At 37.3% G+C, this 15,104-nt stretch overlaps 1 protein-coding gene across 1 annotated transcript in view; it reads left to right on the plus strand.

Moving 5' to 3' along the window:
- Positions 1 to 15,104, plus strand: part of LOC150089112 (NSFL1 cofactor p47-like) — a 177,537-nt gene that overhangs the window by 122,685 nt on the left and 39,748 nt on the right. The window contains exons 6-7 of the mRNA XM_090390332.1: positions 5,625 to 5,762; positions 7,575 to 7,721. Coding sequence (XP_090246458.1) covers positions 5,625 to 5,762; positions 7,575 to 7,721 — 285 coding nt within the window. The remainder of the gene's footprint in view (positions 1 to 5,624; positions 5,763 to 7,574; positions 7,722 to 15,104) is intronic.

Consider the following 15,104-nt stretch of genomic DNA (forward strand, 5'->3'; position numbering starts at 1 on the left):
AGATAAATGAATAATCTGAGTTGCGTGGCCATTAGTAATTGCAAAAGCCTAGATCCATATAACTAGAAACTGAAGCCCAACTGGAGTTGTGAATATTAAAATCACCAATGAAAATTACCTCACTGTTAGGAAAGCTAGATTAAAGAAAGTCAACTTTCAAAGAAAGGAAGTCAGGATTCAAAGTGATTAGTGGAATTGGGAGAACAATAGATGCAGCAGATGAATCTGACAGAATGGGATAGAGAGATTTTAGGCCAGAGGGAGGTCAAAAAGAGGGGATTCCAAATTAGGAAGTCTCTATTAAAATGTCAGAGAAGACATAAGCATGTGTACCACCTCTGAAGTAGAAGGAATCATAAAGGGAATAATTAGGAAAAATGAAATGGGTAATAGTTGAAGCAACTGATAGTTGGGATTCTGTCAGAAAAAGTAAAAGGAGCTTGACACTCTATAGGTGGAAATGGATATCATGGAAATTGGAACTAAGACCATGTATATTTGTGGAATGAATGAGGAACTTTTTGAGAGATTTAGATCATTTTGCAGATGTTTGTTCTATTAATTTGGCTATTCATGAGGTATTCAGTAGATAGAGTGGAGGGGGGACATGCTGAATGGATTAAAAAATTTTTGTATATGCCATACACATAAGAATATAGCCAGCTCCTTGGTATAACGTGGCTTCAACATGCTTCCTGCATCCACACTACTCTGACTCCAGTCACTGTCTGGCAGAAGTAGAAGCAGCAAGATTACACACTAGCTGATTCAGATGCTTCCTAGAGAGAGATACCAATAGGTTCGATCTGGTGAACTATCGAGCATCTGGCTGCACAAACTGTTTTAGAGCTGTACGCTAAATGTGTGGGATACTGAAAATTGCCACGATGCCTATCATAACCAAAAAAGACCTCACCCATACTGCATGATGGAAGAAATGGGGGTTGCTAGAATTTGCTCTGAAAACTAAACATGCGGTTCACCACTTAAAGTCTCCACTAAACAAAGTACAGTACTACTTATGTAAGGGTTGCGTTCTGCGAAACTAGGTAAGCTGGAATTTCCCTAAATGATTATGTAGCACCCGCAACTATGTGTGCTGGATTTGATTGAAGCAAAAAAGAAATGTTCAATGAACATGTAAATAGAATTATTTATTCAATTTTTTTATCTCATGCACAGGAAAAATTACAAAAATTCAAAATTATAAAATTACAAAGAGAGAAGAGATGGGCATAACGTCAGCGAGTTTTACCCTTCAAGCATCATTGCCAGGATTAACTCTCCAGCTGATAAGCATGATGCTGCTCAACTCGAGTGCTTTGGAGATTTAGAAGAGGTTTTTTCCAACATATCACAAAATTTCTCTGCAGCTGCAGAATCTGTACTGGCGACTTCACCGTATACTTTAATAGTTTGGAAACCAGTGTGATGTTTGAACTTATTAAACCACCCATTGCTTACCATGAATTTGGCTTGGGATTTGCCGTACTTATCCTTAATATCTTCATAAATACTTCTTGCTTTTGCTTGAATGGGCATTGGACTCAGAGGCACTTGCTTCTGAATCTGATTTTCCATCCATGTTATTAATAGCATTTCCATCTTCGATATAGCACCTGACCTCTGTTTTGTGATCAATGTTGATCTTAAATGCATTGATCCTTTAACATGTTCTTTCATACGTGCACTGTCCCTTAAAATAGTATTCACTATTGAAGCAGCGAGACCTAATTCCTTGCAATAGATGACAAACTTTGTCCTGCTTCGTACGTCTTAATCATTTTCATCTTCATTTCTAAATAAATTTTGTTTTGTTTCCTAGCATCTTGCACTTTTCGTTGGTCCCTTCACCATTGTAATAAATAAATAGGAATGAAGGGAGATTCTGAAAATTTATTTTTTTTTTTTTTATGATTGAAGATTTCAGTGAAGGAGGAACTCATTTTACCATAATACCATAACGTAAAAACCCACACAATTCCAGTTATCAGCATTATTGCAAATGCAGTAAGATGGAGTTTACTACCCGTTTATAATAGATAAATGGTAAAAAAGCTTTGCTGAAATCTAAATAAACAATGTCGAAATTATTCCCCAAATCAGCTCATGAGTGACCCTTTCAGAATAGCAAACCAGATTTGTTAAACATGATTTTCCATTTACAAAACCATGCTGTGTATCCTTGAGAATTTCAATTCTATCCAAATGATCCTGAATTCCACCATTGATCATTGCCTCCATGATTTTCCCTACCACTGAAGTCAGACTGACAGGTCGATAATTATCGACCTGCCAATGTATGGGAGATACATTGGCACTTTTCCAATCCAACGGAATCTCCCCAGAGTCTAATGATGCTTGCATAATTAAGGGAGGTGGCAAGTGAGTGCAATGCACTCACTTGCCGCCTTCCTTAAGATTATAGGGTATATTCCATCAACTCCAGGAGCTTTACTGGCCTGTAGGCTCGAAAGTTTTTTCGTTAAATAATCTTGAGAAATTTCAATATCATTAATTACATATTTTTCAACTTTGCTTCCACAATTTCCCATTGCCACAAATGGTTTTTCATCTGTAAATATCAATGCAAAATAACTGTTGAGTTCATCTGCAATGGCAGCTGGTGTATTTAATACTATCCCCTTTCCTCTACATAAAGGTCTGATCTGGTTTGTCCTGCTCTTCTTAGCATTTATATATATAAAGTATTCCTTATCCCCCCCCCTTTGCCTGTCGACCCTTTTCTGTGGCTCTATTACAGATCACCTTGTAGCTGTTATAGGTTTCAGTACTTTTTATTGCTCTGTAACTTTTCCATGCCACCTTTTTTCTGCTCAAATAATGTGGCAACTTCACTATTCATCCAACTTGGAACCCTCCTCGTGGACTATTTTTTAATGGTAAATATGCATTCAAGGTGTCTGTGATTAATGTTTTAAAAGCATACCACAGTTCAATTGTATTTGTTATCTGTGAAATATCTACCCAGTTAATAGAGGCCATGTAGCACCTTAGGCATCACAATTTCCTTTTCTGAAATTATAACCCATTCCTTTGCCTTTTATTACTGCTACCTCTCTTTTCACCATCCACTGTAGAACTCCGTGATCACTTGGGCGATGTTCATGGGTGATGATGAGGTCTAGGATATTCTTTTCTCTAGTACTTTCCCTGACATGTTGATAAAAATAACAGTCGATGTAAAAATTTTGTTCCCCATGTCAAGTTTCCTTCCCATTTACTCCAATCAATTAGAGGCAAATTGAAATCACCCATAATAAGTCGTTGACGCTTACTTGTCCATTCCATTTGCATGTAGAGGCTTTCGTTATAATCTTCACAATCACCCAGTCTGTAGATTACTCCTACTCGCATTATACCTTTGTTTCCAACTATCTCACACCATACAGATTCTATACTAGCACGTGAAACGTCTGAATCCGGGAAAGCTATCGTCGCACTCAGGCTGCTTCTGATAAGGAGCATTACCCCACCACCACCCCTTCTATCTACTCTATCCTTCCTAAATACATTATACAAGCCATACTGAAACTCATCATTCCCTATTTCTGGGTGGCACCATGTTTCCGTAAGCCCTATTATGTCCGCGTTACTTGTTTTAACTAGCAGTTTGAATTTACTCATTTTATTGACGACACTTCTAACATTACTATATAAACAATTAAGACTTACTGTTCTTGTATATTTAACAACCCTAACACAACCCTTGAAGTTTTTTAAGCTCTCTTCCCTGGCATTAGCTACCCACTCACTTGAAATGTTTCTGCCCCAGAACATCTAGATAATATGGCCAGTTGGGGTAACAGATAAGAACTCTTGAGGTATGTGCAAGAGTATTTTGACCAATATTATCAGATAAACGCGTGTCAGTATTACCCACATCCCCCCCCCAACTAGCAGTTTCCCTGAACCTTTAAGGTATCCTCAATAATACTGGCAAAAACGTTTGCACCACCTTTGTTTAAGTGTATTCCGTCTCTACAAAACAAATTCCTTCTACTTACAAGTGTGGGCCAAGCTGATAAGAATTTCCCGCCCTAAAGCCTTGCAGAGGCTTTGGGGGGGGGGATTTCTCTTTGTGGTGTTATTAAAAATCCAGTTGGTATACCCAGCGTAAAATATGAAGTTAAACATAAGAATGCAAATAGAATAAATAAAAAAATGAAAGGAAAGATAATACAGGATGTCCAAAAAAGTCTGGAACCAATAGGATTTACACTACGTATGGTTACTCTCATTTACAATGCATGTAGAGGCTTTCACAGCAAGTCCACTCTGACTCTCCACCCATTTTCTCAGCCAGTGTACCATGTTTGTTTTAGATTCTTCTCAGCATATTGGGATTGACAGCTGCAAAGCTTTGATAATTCTTTCCTTAAGATGATGAAGATCTTGGATTTTTACAGCATTCACCTGTGCCTTTAGGAATCCCCAAAATCCAAAGTTCAGTCAGTTACGGCCACGTTATCGTGGTGCCCACTCCACTGAACCTCTCCTCCCAATTTATTGATGAGGAAACATATCATCGCGCAATAACACACTCCAGTTGTGTAATGCGGAGTAGCCCTGTCTTGCATGAAACATTCTAGTTGTTCCCCAATTAAATCAAGTTCTGGTACCATTTCATAACCTGACATTTTCAAGTATTTTTTGCCATCCACTTTTTCGAAGAACGGCCCAATGACATGTGTTCCATACACCGCACCATACCATTAATCTGTCCACCCCTTGCTACCAGAGAACCCATGAGTGTTTTCGGTCAACCAGTATCTGAAATTCTGCTTATTCACTTCTCCGTTTACATAAAAGTTCGCCTCATCAGAGAACGTGACACCTTCCAAGAAACTCGTCTACTTCAATTTAGTGCAGAAACCATTCGCACATTTCAAGTTATTGATCAGGATCATCCTCGGTCAGATAATGCAGGATTTGTAGTTTGTACGGATGAAACTTTCTTTTTTCAGAATGTGTCATGCACTGTGCTCTTGGGCACTCTGATTTCAGCACTGATCCGTTTTGTGGATTTCTGTGGGCTGGCATGAAACTTAGCAATTACTGCAATTCCAGTGTTTTCTCTTACAGAAGGGGTGACCACATTGTGGCTTGTCGGCAACAGATCCAGTCTCTTTAAATTTCTTCACCGGTTTCCCAACTGTGCTGTGTGTGTGTTATTGGATTCCTTTCAGGATGTCTAGCATTAATCTTGTCTATCACTTCCTCTGGGCCCATCCCTGATGACCACTAAGGACTATCTCCACCCTTTCATCCAGTGTTAATACCATTTTTTACCTGTAAAGAAAAACATATTTTTACCATTGGGTGCAGACTTTTCATACACCCTGTAGAGATTTTTAATGTTATGCTTGAAATTGCTATCTGTTTGTTTTTATCAGAGTTGCATAAACATTATATCTCAGTTGTGTGGATGGTATTAGTTGATTGAATTTGCCATTTGTGTTTAGTTGTATGAGAATTTTTTCATTTAACATTACTAACAATTTATTCTAGATTACGCTTTCTTTTCTGATATTTGTTTTGCATGTTTTTTCAAAGAAAAGTGCATTTATAAGTTTGTAAGTTAATATGAATTTATTTCACAGTGAAATTCCTCAAGAGCTGATTGCACAGTCCAGAGGAGCAGAGGTGAATCTGAATATGGAAGATCATCGTCATGAAGATTACGTTCCTCTCAAGTCAAAAACACATGCTTTTTCTGGTACAGGGCACAGGTTGGGAAGGTAATGTCAAGTATATTAAAGGAATTCTTTTTTTTTTTTTTTTTTTAAATTTATGGTTAGATTAGGGTTAACCTAAGTTGTTCATTCCAAAAGTTTTCTGCAGTGGCTGAGCTACTAACACCAGCTCCCCCTGAAACCGCTCATTCCCTGAGGCACGATCACAGAGTCTATGTTTAGTTTTCCCGTTGTAATGCATCCTATGCTCCAAGCACAAGAAACTGCATTGGCACGATGCGATAAAAAGATCGTTGTTTTAACTTTAGAAAGCATCGATTACAATTTTTTGCCAGGGAGTTGCACACAGCCAATACAGTACTGGCGCTATTTCCTGGCAAGACATGCCAACATGCCCAGATAGTGGGGGGGGGGGATACAGGCTGTTGCAATGCATCCATCATCCCGACTAGAATGCAAAACAGGTGCATCATATAACTGACACAATCTAGAACATGGTGGGAGAGTATCCACATCTGGAAAGAATCTCGGCCTATATTAGCAACATCAATAAAATGCAACTGAGCATGGTTAAAAATGCTCTAACTGTGATAAAAAGATGTCCTGGGGTATGCGCCAACCTATAGTTGGTAAATTGCTCCGGTTCCACCGTTAATCGGACATAATTTCCCAGGTCGGCACACCGACCTGCCGCTACTGATTTGGTGGCGTTGGTTGCAGCATCAGCTGTTGGTGCAAAAACACTGGCAAGCCATTCCCAATTGTTTTTTTGCATTTATTATTATAACCTCTCACATTTAGCCCCAGCCATAGTTCCAATGCATAAAGGAAGTGCCTTTCGTGGTGGAAAGCGCAAACATCATATGTTGTCCATAATAGATAAAGTTACTTCTGAAAAAACTCGACAGCGGTGTGTCTGTGAGAAGTTTAACTCTGCTTAATTGTAAATTCCAGCAGTTTCTCTATTTTAGTAATTTTCTTTTAGCCATTCTTTTTAGATTTTTTTTTTTTTTTTTTTTACAACACACTTGTACAAACTTGCAGAAAAACACAACACAATATGATGGATAATACAGCACCCTAACGAACTTGTTTCACAAAAATCTCTAACAATACTGACAAACTTATGGCGATGTTTCAGAGTTTATTTTATCGTAATTAGTTTTGGTGCTGAACTGATTTATGTTGAATATTGATGCACCTGTAGGCAAGAATAAGTGCATTATTTAAATAGTTTCAAACACAGTGTTATGATTTAACTCCAGTGATCAGTGTTAAACTAGCAGTTTAATTTTAAGAAAATAACATTGTGTCAATAAACTGAGGTTCATTTTGTAAATTTTGTAACCAAAGTTTAAATTTAAAAACTAACATATTACGTCTACTGAAAAAAAAATTTTTTTTAATGATGATGCACAGGTACTCCAATATTTATTAGAAATCTTATCAATTATAACATCTGTTTGTTTTGAGACCAGGTATTTTGCCTTTCTTCTCCCCTGCAGAGGGGGGAGGAGAGGAGAGACAAGTGATAGTGGTCCCTGATGTTTGCTGAATTTGAACCAGGGTACTCTAGTGCTGTTACAATGACTGATGCCCTTGTGTAGTGAGTGCATATTATGTTAACCTAGGCTTTTTTTTTTTTTTTTTTTTTTGGCATGTTTCATTTTTTTGTTAATTTGCGATTTGTTACCTAGAAGCAGCCAAAAGTGCTACTTTAATTTTAACACACTCACTCTCTCTCTCTCTCTCTCTCTCTCTCTCTCTCTCTCTCTCTCTCTCTCTCTCTCTCTCTCTCTCTCTCTGCGTGTGCGTGCGTGTGTGTTTACTTACCATTTTGTTATTTTATTTTTGCAGTCCATCTCCTCCAGTATTAGGGATTAATTCTTGTTCAAATTCACCAAATGATTGTCAGAAAAATGAAGAGGCAGCTAAACAGATGTTAGAGCTCAAAAATTCTGACCCAGTGACAAATCTTCAAGTGCGGCTTGTTGATGGATCAAGGTAAGAAAGTCTTCCAATTTTCTTAAAATGTTTGATTCTTCTCATATTTATTGTTTTATATATTTCATATAATATACTATATGAACTATATAAAACAGGCAGGTATTTAAATATTTCAAAACCACTACTTCAGACCCTCAATAATTTTGCCTGCTTTCTTTTTTTATATATGTATTTTATTTGTGCAATATGGAGATATTTTCATAAACAAGAATTTAATGATACAGTTTTGAAGTTTTTTCAGAATGGTTTCATAATCACTTTCTAAAAGAAGTAAAATCATCCAGAAGAAGAAGAAAAAATTAAATGCAAATGAAAACATTGGGGTATTTTTATTGTTAGATGTGCACATCCTTCTGATAAAATTTTATCAAGCAATGATGGCAATAACAAGTGACCGCTCTTACTTCCTGGTACCATGTAACATGTAGTCACAGAGTCATACTCATCTGTAAACATGTATATTGAAGGGAAAAAATGAATAGTGTGTTTTTTTTTTTTTTTTTTTTAATGATTCCGAGTAGGACAGTTGTAGAAAAATTATAATATTGCTATTTACAATTGGGCTTCAAGTTGGAATGATATTCTTTGTTGATTAAACAGAATCCATTTCAGTTTTTATGAACTAACTTCAAAATATTTACACGTCATTATATTTTATAATTCAGACCACCCCTGCCCCTATTAGTCTTAATTAGTGAGGTCTTACTGTAGTATATGATATTATTACACTGAAGTGAATTTAATAAAGTGTTGGAATAACTGTATTGTATTTTTTTTTTTTTTTTTTATGTAACCCCCAAACACGAGAGGTATTAGAACCTATAGTACTTAGTACCGTGCTTGGGTTGGAGGTTGAGAAGACGAAAGAAGATATTTGTTGACATTGGACTTGAACTTCTGTAGACTGTAATTTTCAGGAAATACGTATGAAGGTTGTTCCAGAAAATGGCAGTTGAATGAATAAACAAGGAAGATGAAAAGTTGGTTCTGTGAGTTTGGAGTTGGACAGTAAACGGATGTTGGCTGGTGGCGGCACGTGTTCGGAGTTTTTTGAAAGAGAGAGCGGGAATTATAAAGCCAATTCAGAAGAACAGTGCCCATGGAAGTATCTGAAGAAGAGGCATGCAGCAGAAACAGTACGTCTATGAGACAGCGAGTGGAGAGACTTTGTTAAAGATGAATCATTAATTAACCTAACTACCCTCTTCTGAATGGAATCAAGAAGCCTGAGAGAGGTTTTGGGGGCACTGCCCCAGATGTGGGAACAATATTCCATGGCAGGGCAGATTTGCGATTTATACAGAGTGAGCAGCTGTTTGGAAGAAAAGTAACGCCGAGAGCGAAAGAGAAAACCAAGTTTTTCAGATGCAGAGGAAACAATATTTGTAATGTGCTTGTGCCAAGAGAGAGAGATTAGAAGTCAGGGTAATCCCCAAAAGAGATATATCATTTTGCCTAGAAATCGGAGTGTCACTAAAGATAAGCATAGGATCAGAAGAATCCATTTTGCGAGATATAAGAAAGACTGAGTTTTAGTAGGGTTGAAATCAACTAAGTTGTCTTTGCCCCACTGGAGAATTACCTGAAGATCGGCATTTAAGGAATTGGAAGCAGATTTTCGGGAAGTTGAAGCTGATTGAGCAGGACAAGGTTTCTCAAAATGGAAAGTGGAATGCAATGTGCTATCATCGGCAAAACTATGGATAGGATTTCCAGTCAATGGAAGAAGGTCATTAATATACAAGAGGAAAAGAGTGGGGGAAAGAACTAAACCTTGGGGGGACACCAGCATTAGTGGAGAAGATAGAAGACAGAGAGCCATCTACCATCACCCTCAGTGAACGATCAGAGAGAAAACTGGATAACCAATTACTAAAAACAGTTGGCAAACCATAAGATGGAAGCTTGTTTAGAAGACCTTTATGCCAAACACGATCGAAAGCTTTTGAGATGTCAAGAGCAACTACTTGTGTTTCACCGAACCTTTCCATTGAATTAGTCCATAAATGGGTAACATAGGCCAGAATATCACCAGTGGATCGACACTGATGGAATCCATACTGGCGATCGTTTATCAGACGGAAGGTTTCTAGGTAGTTTAAGAGTTGGCAGTTAATTGATTTCTCGATTACTTTAGAAAGAGTAGAAGTAATTGCAATGGGAAGATAATTGGATGGGAGGGATTTGTCACCCTTTTTAGGAACTGGCTGGATATGAGCAAATTTCCAAGCAGAAGGAAAAACACCTTTGGAATAAGAAAGTGAAAAAAAGCGGCAAAGAATGGAAGTAAGTTCAGGAGCACAAGTTTTGAGAACAAGTGGAGAAATACCATCGGGACCTGGAGCTTTCTTAGCATCAAGATTCATCAAAATCCTTCTGACATCCCTTTGACAGAAGACCACAGGAAGCATTGAATGCAGTGTGTTGGGAATGGTGGGAGGTGTTTTACCAAGATCATTAATACGTGAGTTGGAAAAAAATTGGATGCTAGCAGGTCAGCTTTATCGTTGGCTGAAGTGACAACAGAACCATCTGGTTTGGAGAGAGGTGGGAGCAGAGATGGGCAAAAGTTGCGGCCAATAGCTTTTGCAAGAGACCGGAATGCTCGGCTACCATTAGGGCAAGAAGCAAGTTTTCTACTCTTAGCCTGTTCAAACTCTAGTTTGGACTGATTAATAACTGCTTTACAATTGTTGCGAGCTGTGGTGTAGACAGAAAATGAAACTGAAGAATTAGAAAGAAGCCTATTACGATATGCAACATTCTTCTCTTGAAGAGCCTTAGCACATTTATTGGAAAACCAATTAGATAAAGGACGAGATTTTAAAGTGGAGTGTGGGATAAAAGATTCCATTCCTGCAAGAATAATTTCACTGACACAATCTGAGCAAACACTGACATCAGAAGTTTTGAAACAATAATCCAACCAAGGAAAAGAAGAAAAGAAGTCTTGCAGGTCATCCCATTTTGCATTCTTGTAATGCCAAACAACACGAGGTTGGGAATAGCCATGAGATAGAGGTTCCATTGGAGAACAGACAATCAACAAGTTGTGATCTGAAGTGCCTAAAGGACCTCTCAATTCGACTGTGTACTTAGAAGGGTTGTTTGTGAGAAAAAGATCAACCGTATTGGCTGTACGTTTAGGATTGTCCGGTATTCTTGTATATAAATGAACAATCTGTGCAGGGTCATTAGTAATTGCAAAAGCCTCGGCATCTCGACCAGCTGGGTCGGTGTGGTTAGAAAACCGAAGCCAGCTGGAGTTGTGAATATTAAAATTACCAAGGAAAATTACCTCACTGTTATGAAAGTTGGACTGGAGAAAGTCACGTTGTAAAGAGAGGAAGTCAAAGAGCTCCAAGTGATTAGTGGAGTTGGGAGAACAGTAGAGACAACAGATGAATTTGACACAATGAGGTAGAGAGATTTTAAGCCAGAGAAGATCAAAGAGAGGAGATTCCAAATTGCCAAGTCTCTGACAGGGAATATCAGAAATGGACATATGCACAAGTACCACCTTTGAGGTGAAAGGAATCATACAGTGAATATTTGGGCATCCATCTGAGATGAGCAGTAGTTGAATCAACCGATAACTGAGATTCTGTCAGAAAAAGTACATGGGGTTTGGCAGACTGCAAGTGGAAATGGACATAGTTGAGATTAGAATTGAGACCACATATATTTGTGAAATCAATTATAAAGTGCTTGGGAGGTTTAGATCTTTTCGCAGATAAGCTTGCTCTATTAGTTTGACAATTCATTGTGTATTCAATAGTAAGAAAAAGTGGGTGGGACATGCTGTATGAAGTAATGAAATTTTTGGATATGGCGTACACATGGTAAGAATATATCCAGATTGACATAACGTGGCCTCGACAATGCTCCCCGCATACACACTACTCGGACTCCCTCCGGTCACTATCTGGCAGAGTAGAGGTAGCAAGATTATACACTAACTGATCCGGAAGCCTCCTAGAGAGTTACCAATAGGTTCGGTCCGGTGTACTAACTAGCGGCCGGCCTGTGAACACCGTTTTAGAGCTGTACTCTCGAAATGTAAGGAATATTGGATCTCGCCATGATGTTCTTCATAACCTCATAAGTCATCAATCATACTGCATGATGGAAGAGATAGGTATTGTAGGAGTATCTCAAGGTATGTTCTAGTACTATGCCATTAAGGCATGGTATATTGACATAGATTTACACAATATGTTGCAGTGCTATCCTTGGCATTCCAGACTGTAGTAACCAGTAAAACTTTAATAACATATAAACAAAAATTAAAATAAAACGGGATAGATAAGGGATAGTTTTTCTATGATCACATCATTTGGATGTTGTGAAATATCAGCAGCTTTGCTGTTGTTGAACAAGTCAACACCTCACCTCAAAGGACACATTCTTGGCAGTCCTCCTTTTAGGTGAGCTTGTTAACACCTTCACTGCTGGCTTGACCTGCAACCTTTATGAATTGGATTGGGGGGAGCAGAGACATTTTTGAGCTTTCTTCTCACAATGGCTGAATTAGTTAGCCACTAGTGAAGGTTGCTTGACAAAAATATCCCCCTCCCCACAGCCAGAAGAAAATGGTTTGTTCAAATCCGGTGGTTTTTTAATCCAAGTGAATTAAAAACTCGTGATACACATAAGCGTCAAGTGCAATTAATGTGTGTATAATCCAATGTATAATGCCCAGAACAATAAATTGGAATAATGTGGTATCAGTGCCAATCTACTAGTGAGAAAAAGGATGATTAAGTGGTGGAAGACCTAGTCATTAATAATCACTGCTTGGCATGGACCAGTATCTCAAGCAGATTCTCCAAAGACTTGACCTGCAACCTAAGGTTTGATGCTGGGCCCATTACTATTTATGATATTTATTAATGATACCTGTACAATTTGCACTTTTTTTTTGCATACCGTATATGTAGTTCGGTTCGGTCTCCTTAAACAAAACAACCTGACAGTTATTGCTTCCACCTCCGATATAATACATAGGTGAGTCTAGGGGCAGTTCTGGATTATATTTTTAGTTATATAAGGTTACAGGATTCCTGGACCAACACTAATTGAGTCATTCTGAGGGCCATCTTAACTTTTGGGCTGTGGTGTATACATGCTAATGCACTCTCAGTACCGTAAGTATCAGAAGCCTCAATTTAATTTTATTTTTGGTCCATATTAGAAAGTAACTAATTCATTGTGATCCAGTTTCCTTTTTGGTATAAAATTAGAGAATGTCAAGTCTAATATTAAAAATAGTAAGAGTGTCTTTTTAAGTAACTCAATTCAAAATTAAAAAAAATGTCCTGAATCTGCTCACCTGATTTCTCCATCAAAAAGAAGAAAAGAAATGCAGACAGAGAGAAAGAGAGGTACATGTTAAATGTAGTTGAGATATGTGTCATGATAATTCTGACATTAATTGTTGACCAATGGTTGCTAGTTACTGTATTTTACTAAAATAGCAAGAGCTTCTTATTAAGTAACTCACCTCTGAAGTGAGTTACTTTTCTAACACGCCAGGATGATACCATGTTAAAAATATTTGTTGAAGAGGACACAGGTACTGTAAAGCCATTGTCCCCAAAAAAAGACAAACATAATAAGACTTCGGTCCTTCAGAAACAAACCAAAGACACAATGAGAAGTAAACAATAGATACTAATTCAGTGGGGTTGCAGTGGTCTCCATACCAGCATCAGTTATCTTCATGCCCATTATATCTGTACCATTAGCTCTATAAATACAGGAGACATATTTAAAAATAAGGCGCATCTCCCAAGGGTACACAAATATACTATCTTTGGAAAAGAAATAAAGAATCCAGCAAAGTACAGCTCATGGTGGAGTTTCAATTCTCATCAACCTGCACATACTCACCAAAGAGGTGCCACGCAATACTCCCTCTATTCTCTGTATATACTGCCCAGTTATAATATACAATATAATTACCCACACCTTACTGTATTTTATGTGATTTCAACAGCCACCACACTTTGGGGGAAATAACCACATAGATTGTAGAGGCAACTAACTTAAAATTCCGAGATGACAGTAATCTTACTCTTTAATGATGGGTCACCCACATATTTATATATTCCGTTAGGCATTGACACAGCAATAGATCTAGCAGTATGTTATCCAGTACTAATTAAACAGTGAATAAAATTCCAATTCATTCTCACAGAAATTCGAGGTGGAAACTAGAGAAAACTGATTGGGCAAAATATATAACATTAGCAACATTAGATTTAGAAACTGGCTAACCATTATTGCTTACTAAGGCAGTCATGTGTCACAGAAAATTCTGCATGCTGCCAACAATGATACCCCTAGAACAGCGGTTCCCAACCTTTTTTGGCTCGCAAACCCCTTTCAGTGTAACATTTTTTATTGCGAACCCCTTTCAACATAATATTTTTATTGCAAACCACTAAGCCTATATTCTCTGAAATCGGATAATAGTTCTGAATTTTTATTATAAAATATTTCCAGTACTAAGTTTTTATAAGCGATATTGCATAATAATAAAAATTATTATTAGATAACTATACATAACAATGGTTTTTGAAGATGAAAAAAAAATTTGTATGGAAAACATTTATTTAACATGATAAGTAATGTAGTAAACTAATTACAGTATAAGGAATTGTGGAAGATGCGATTTCTTTCATTGGCAATTCTTTACTTTACATTAAATTTTATTTTACTTTATGGTTTATTATTAGTTATATTTTGTAATTTGCAAAAAAAAATATACCTATGTAAATCTAAGCAGATTTCGTTACAGAATTTTTAATGCGTACTCCCTGGAACACTTTCACGGACCCCTGGGGGTTTGCAAACCACCGGTTGGGAACCACTGCCCTTGAATATCCATGAAGTTGCAAATTCACCCAAAATTCTGGTTGAACAGTGATTACCTTTCAGCACTGGAACAATTTCTTTCACAGGTCTGACCAATGTAAATCTCCACCACAAACAGGCTTGCACAAAGGCAAGGTACGTTAATCACTCCAGATTTTTTTATTCCCTTTTTCTTCCTCTTGTTCACGATACTAAAGTGGTTTACTGTAGAGCCATATGTATTTCTCTGTATTGATCAGATATTTTCATTTTTAACATTAACAAGTTTATTATTCAGTATTAATCATATGAAATTTACAAACACATAATTATCAGAATCATAAAATGACACTTCTTCCTGCCAACTATAAGGACAATATAAATACAAGGATGGCTGGTATATACTCTCCTCTACAGTTATACATAATTCTACAGATAGTTCGCTACTCTTTTAGTCATGAAAGGGTTTCTTAGCCTAATCTTATAAATATACCTTTATATATATATATATACACACACACA

Source organism: Mastigoproctus giganteus, chromosome 2 (genome assembly GCF_048544385.1).
Source record: "Mastigoproctus giganteus isolate SK-2022 chromosome 2, ASM4854438v1, whole genome shotgun sequence".
Taxonomy (NCBI): domain Eukaryota; kingdom Metazoa; phylum Arthropoda; class Arachnida; order Uropygi; family Thelyphonidae; genus Mastigoproctus; species Mastigoproctus giganteus.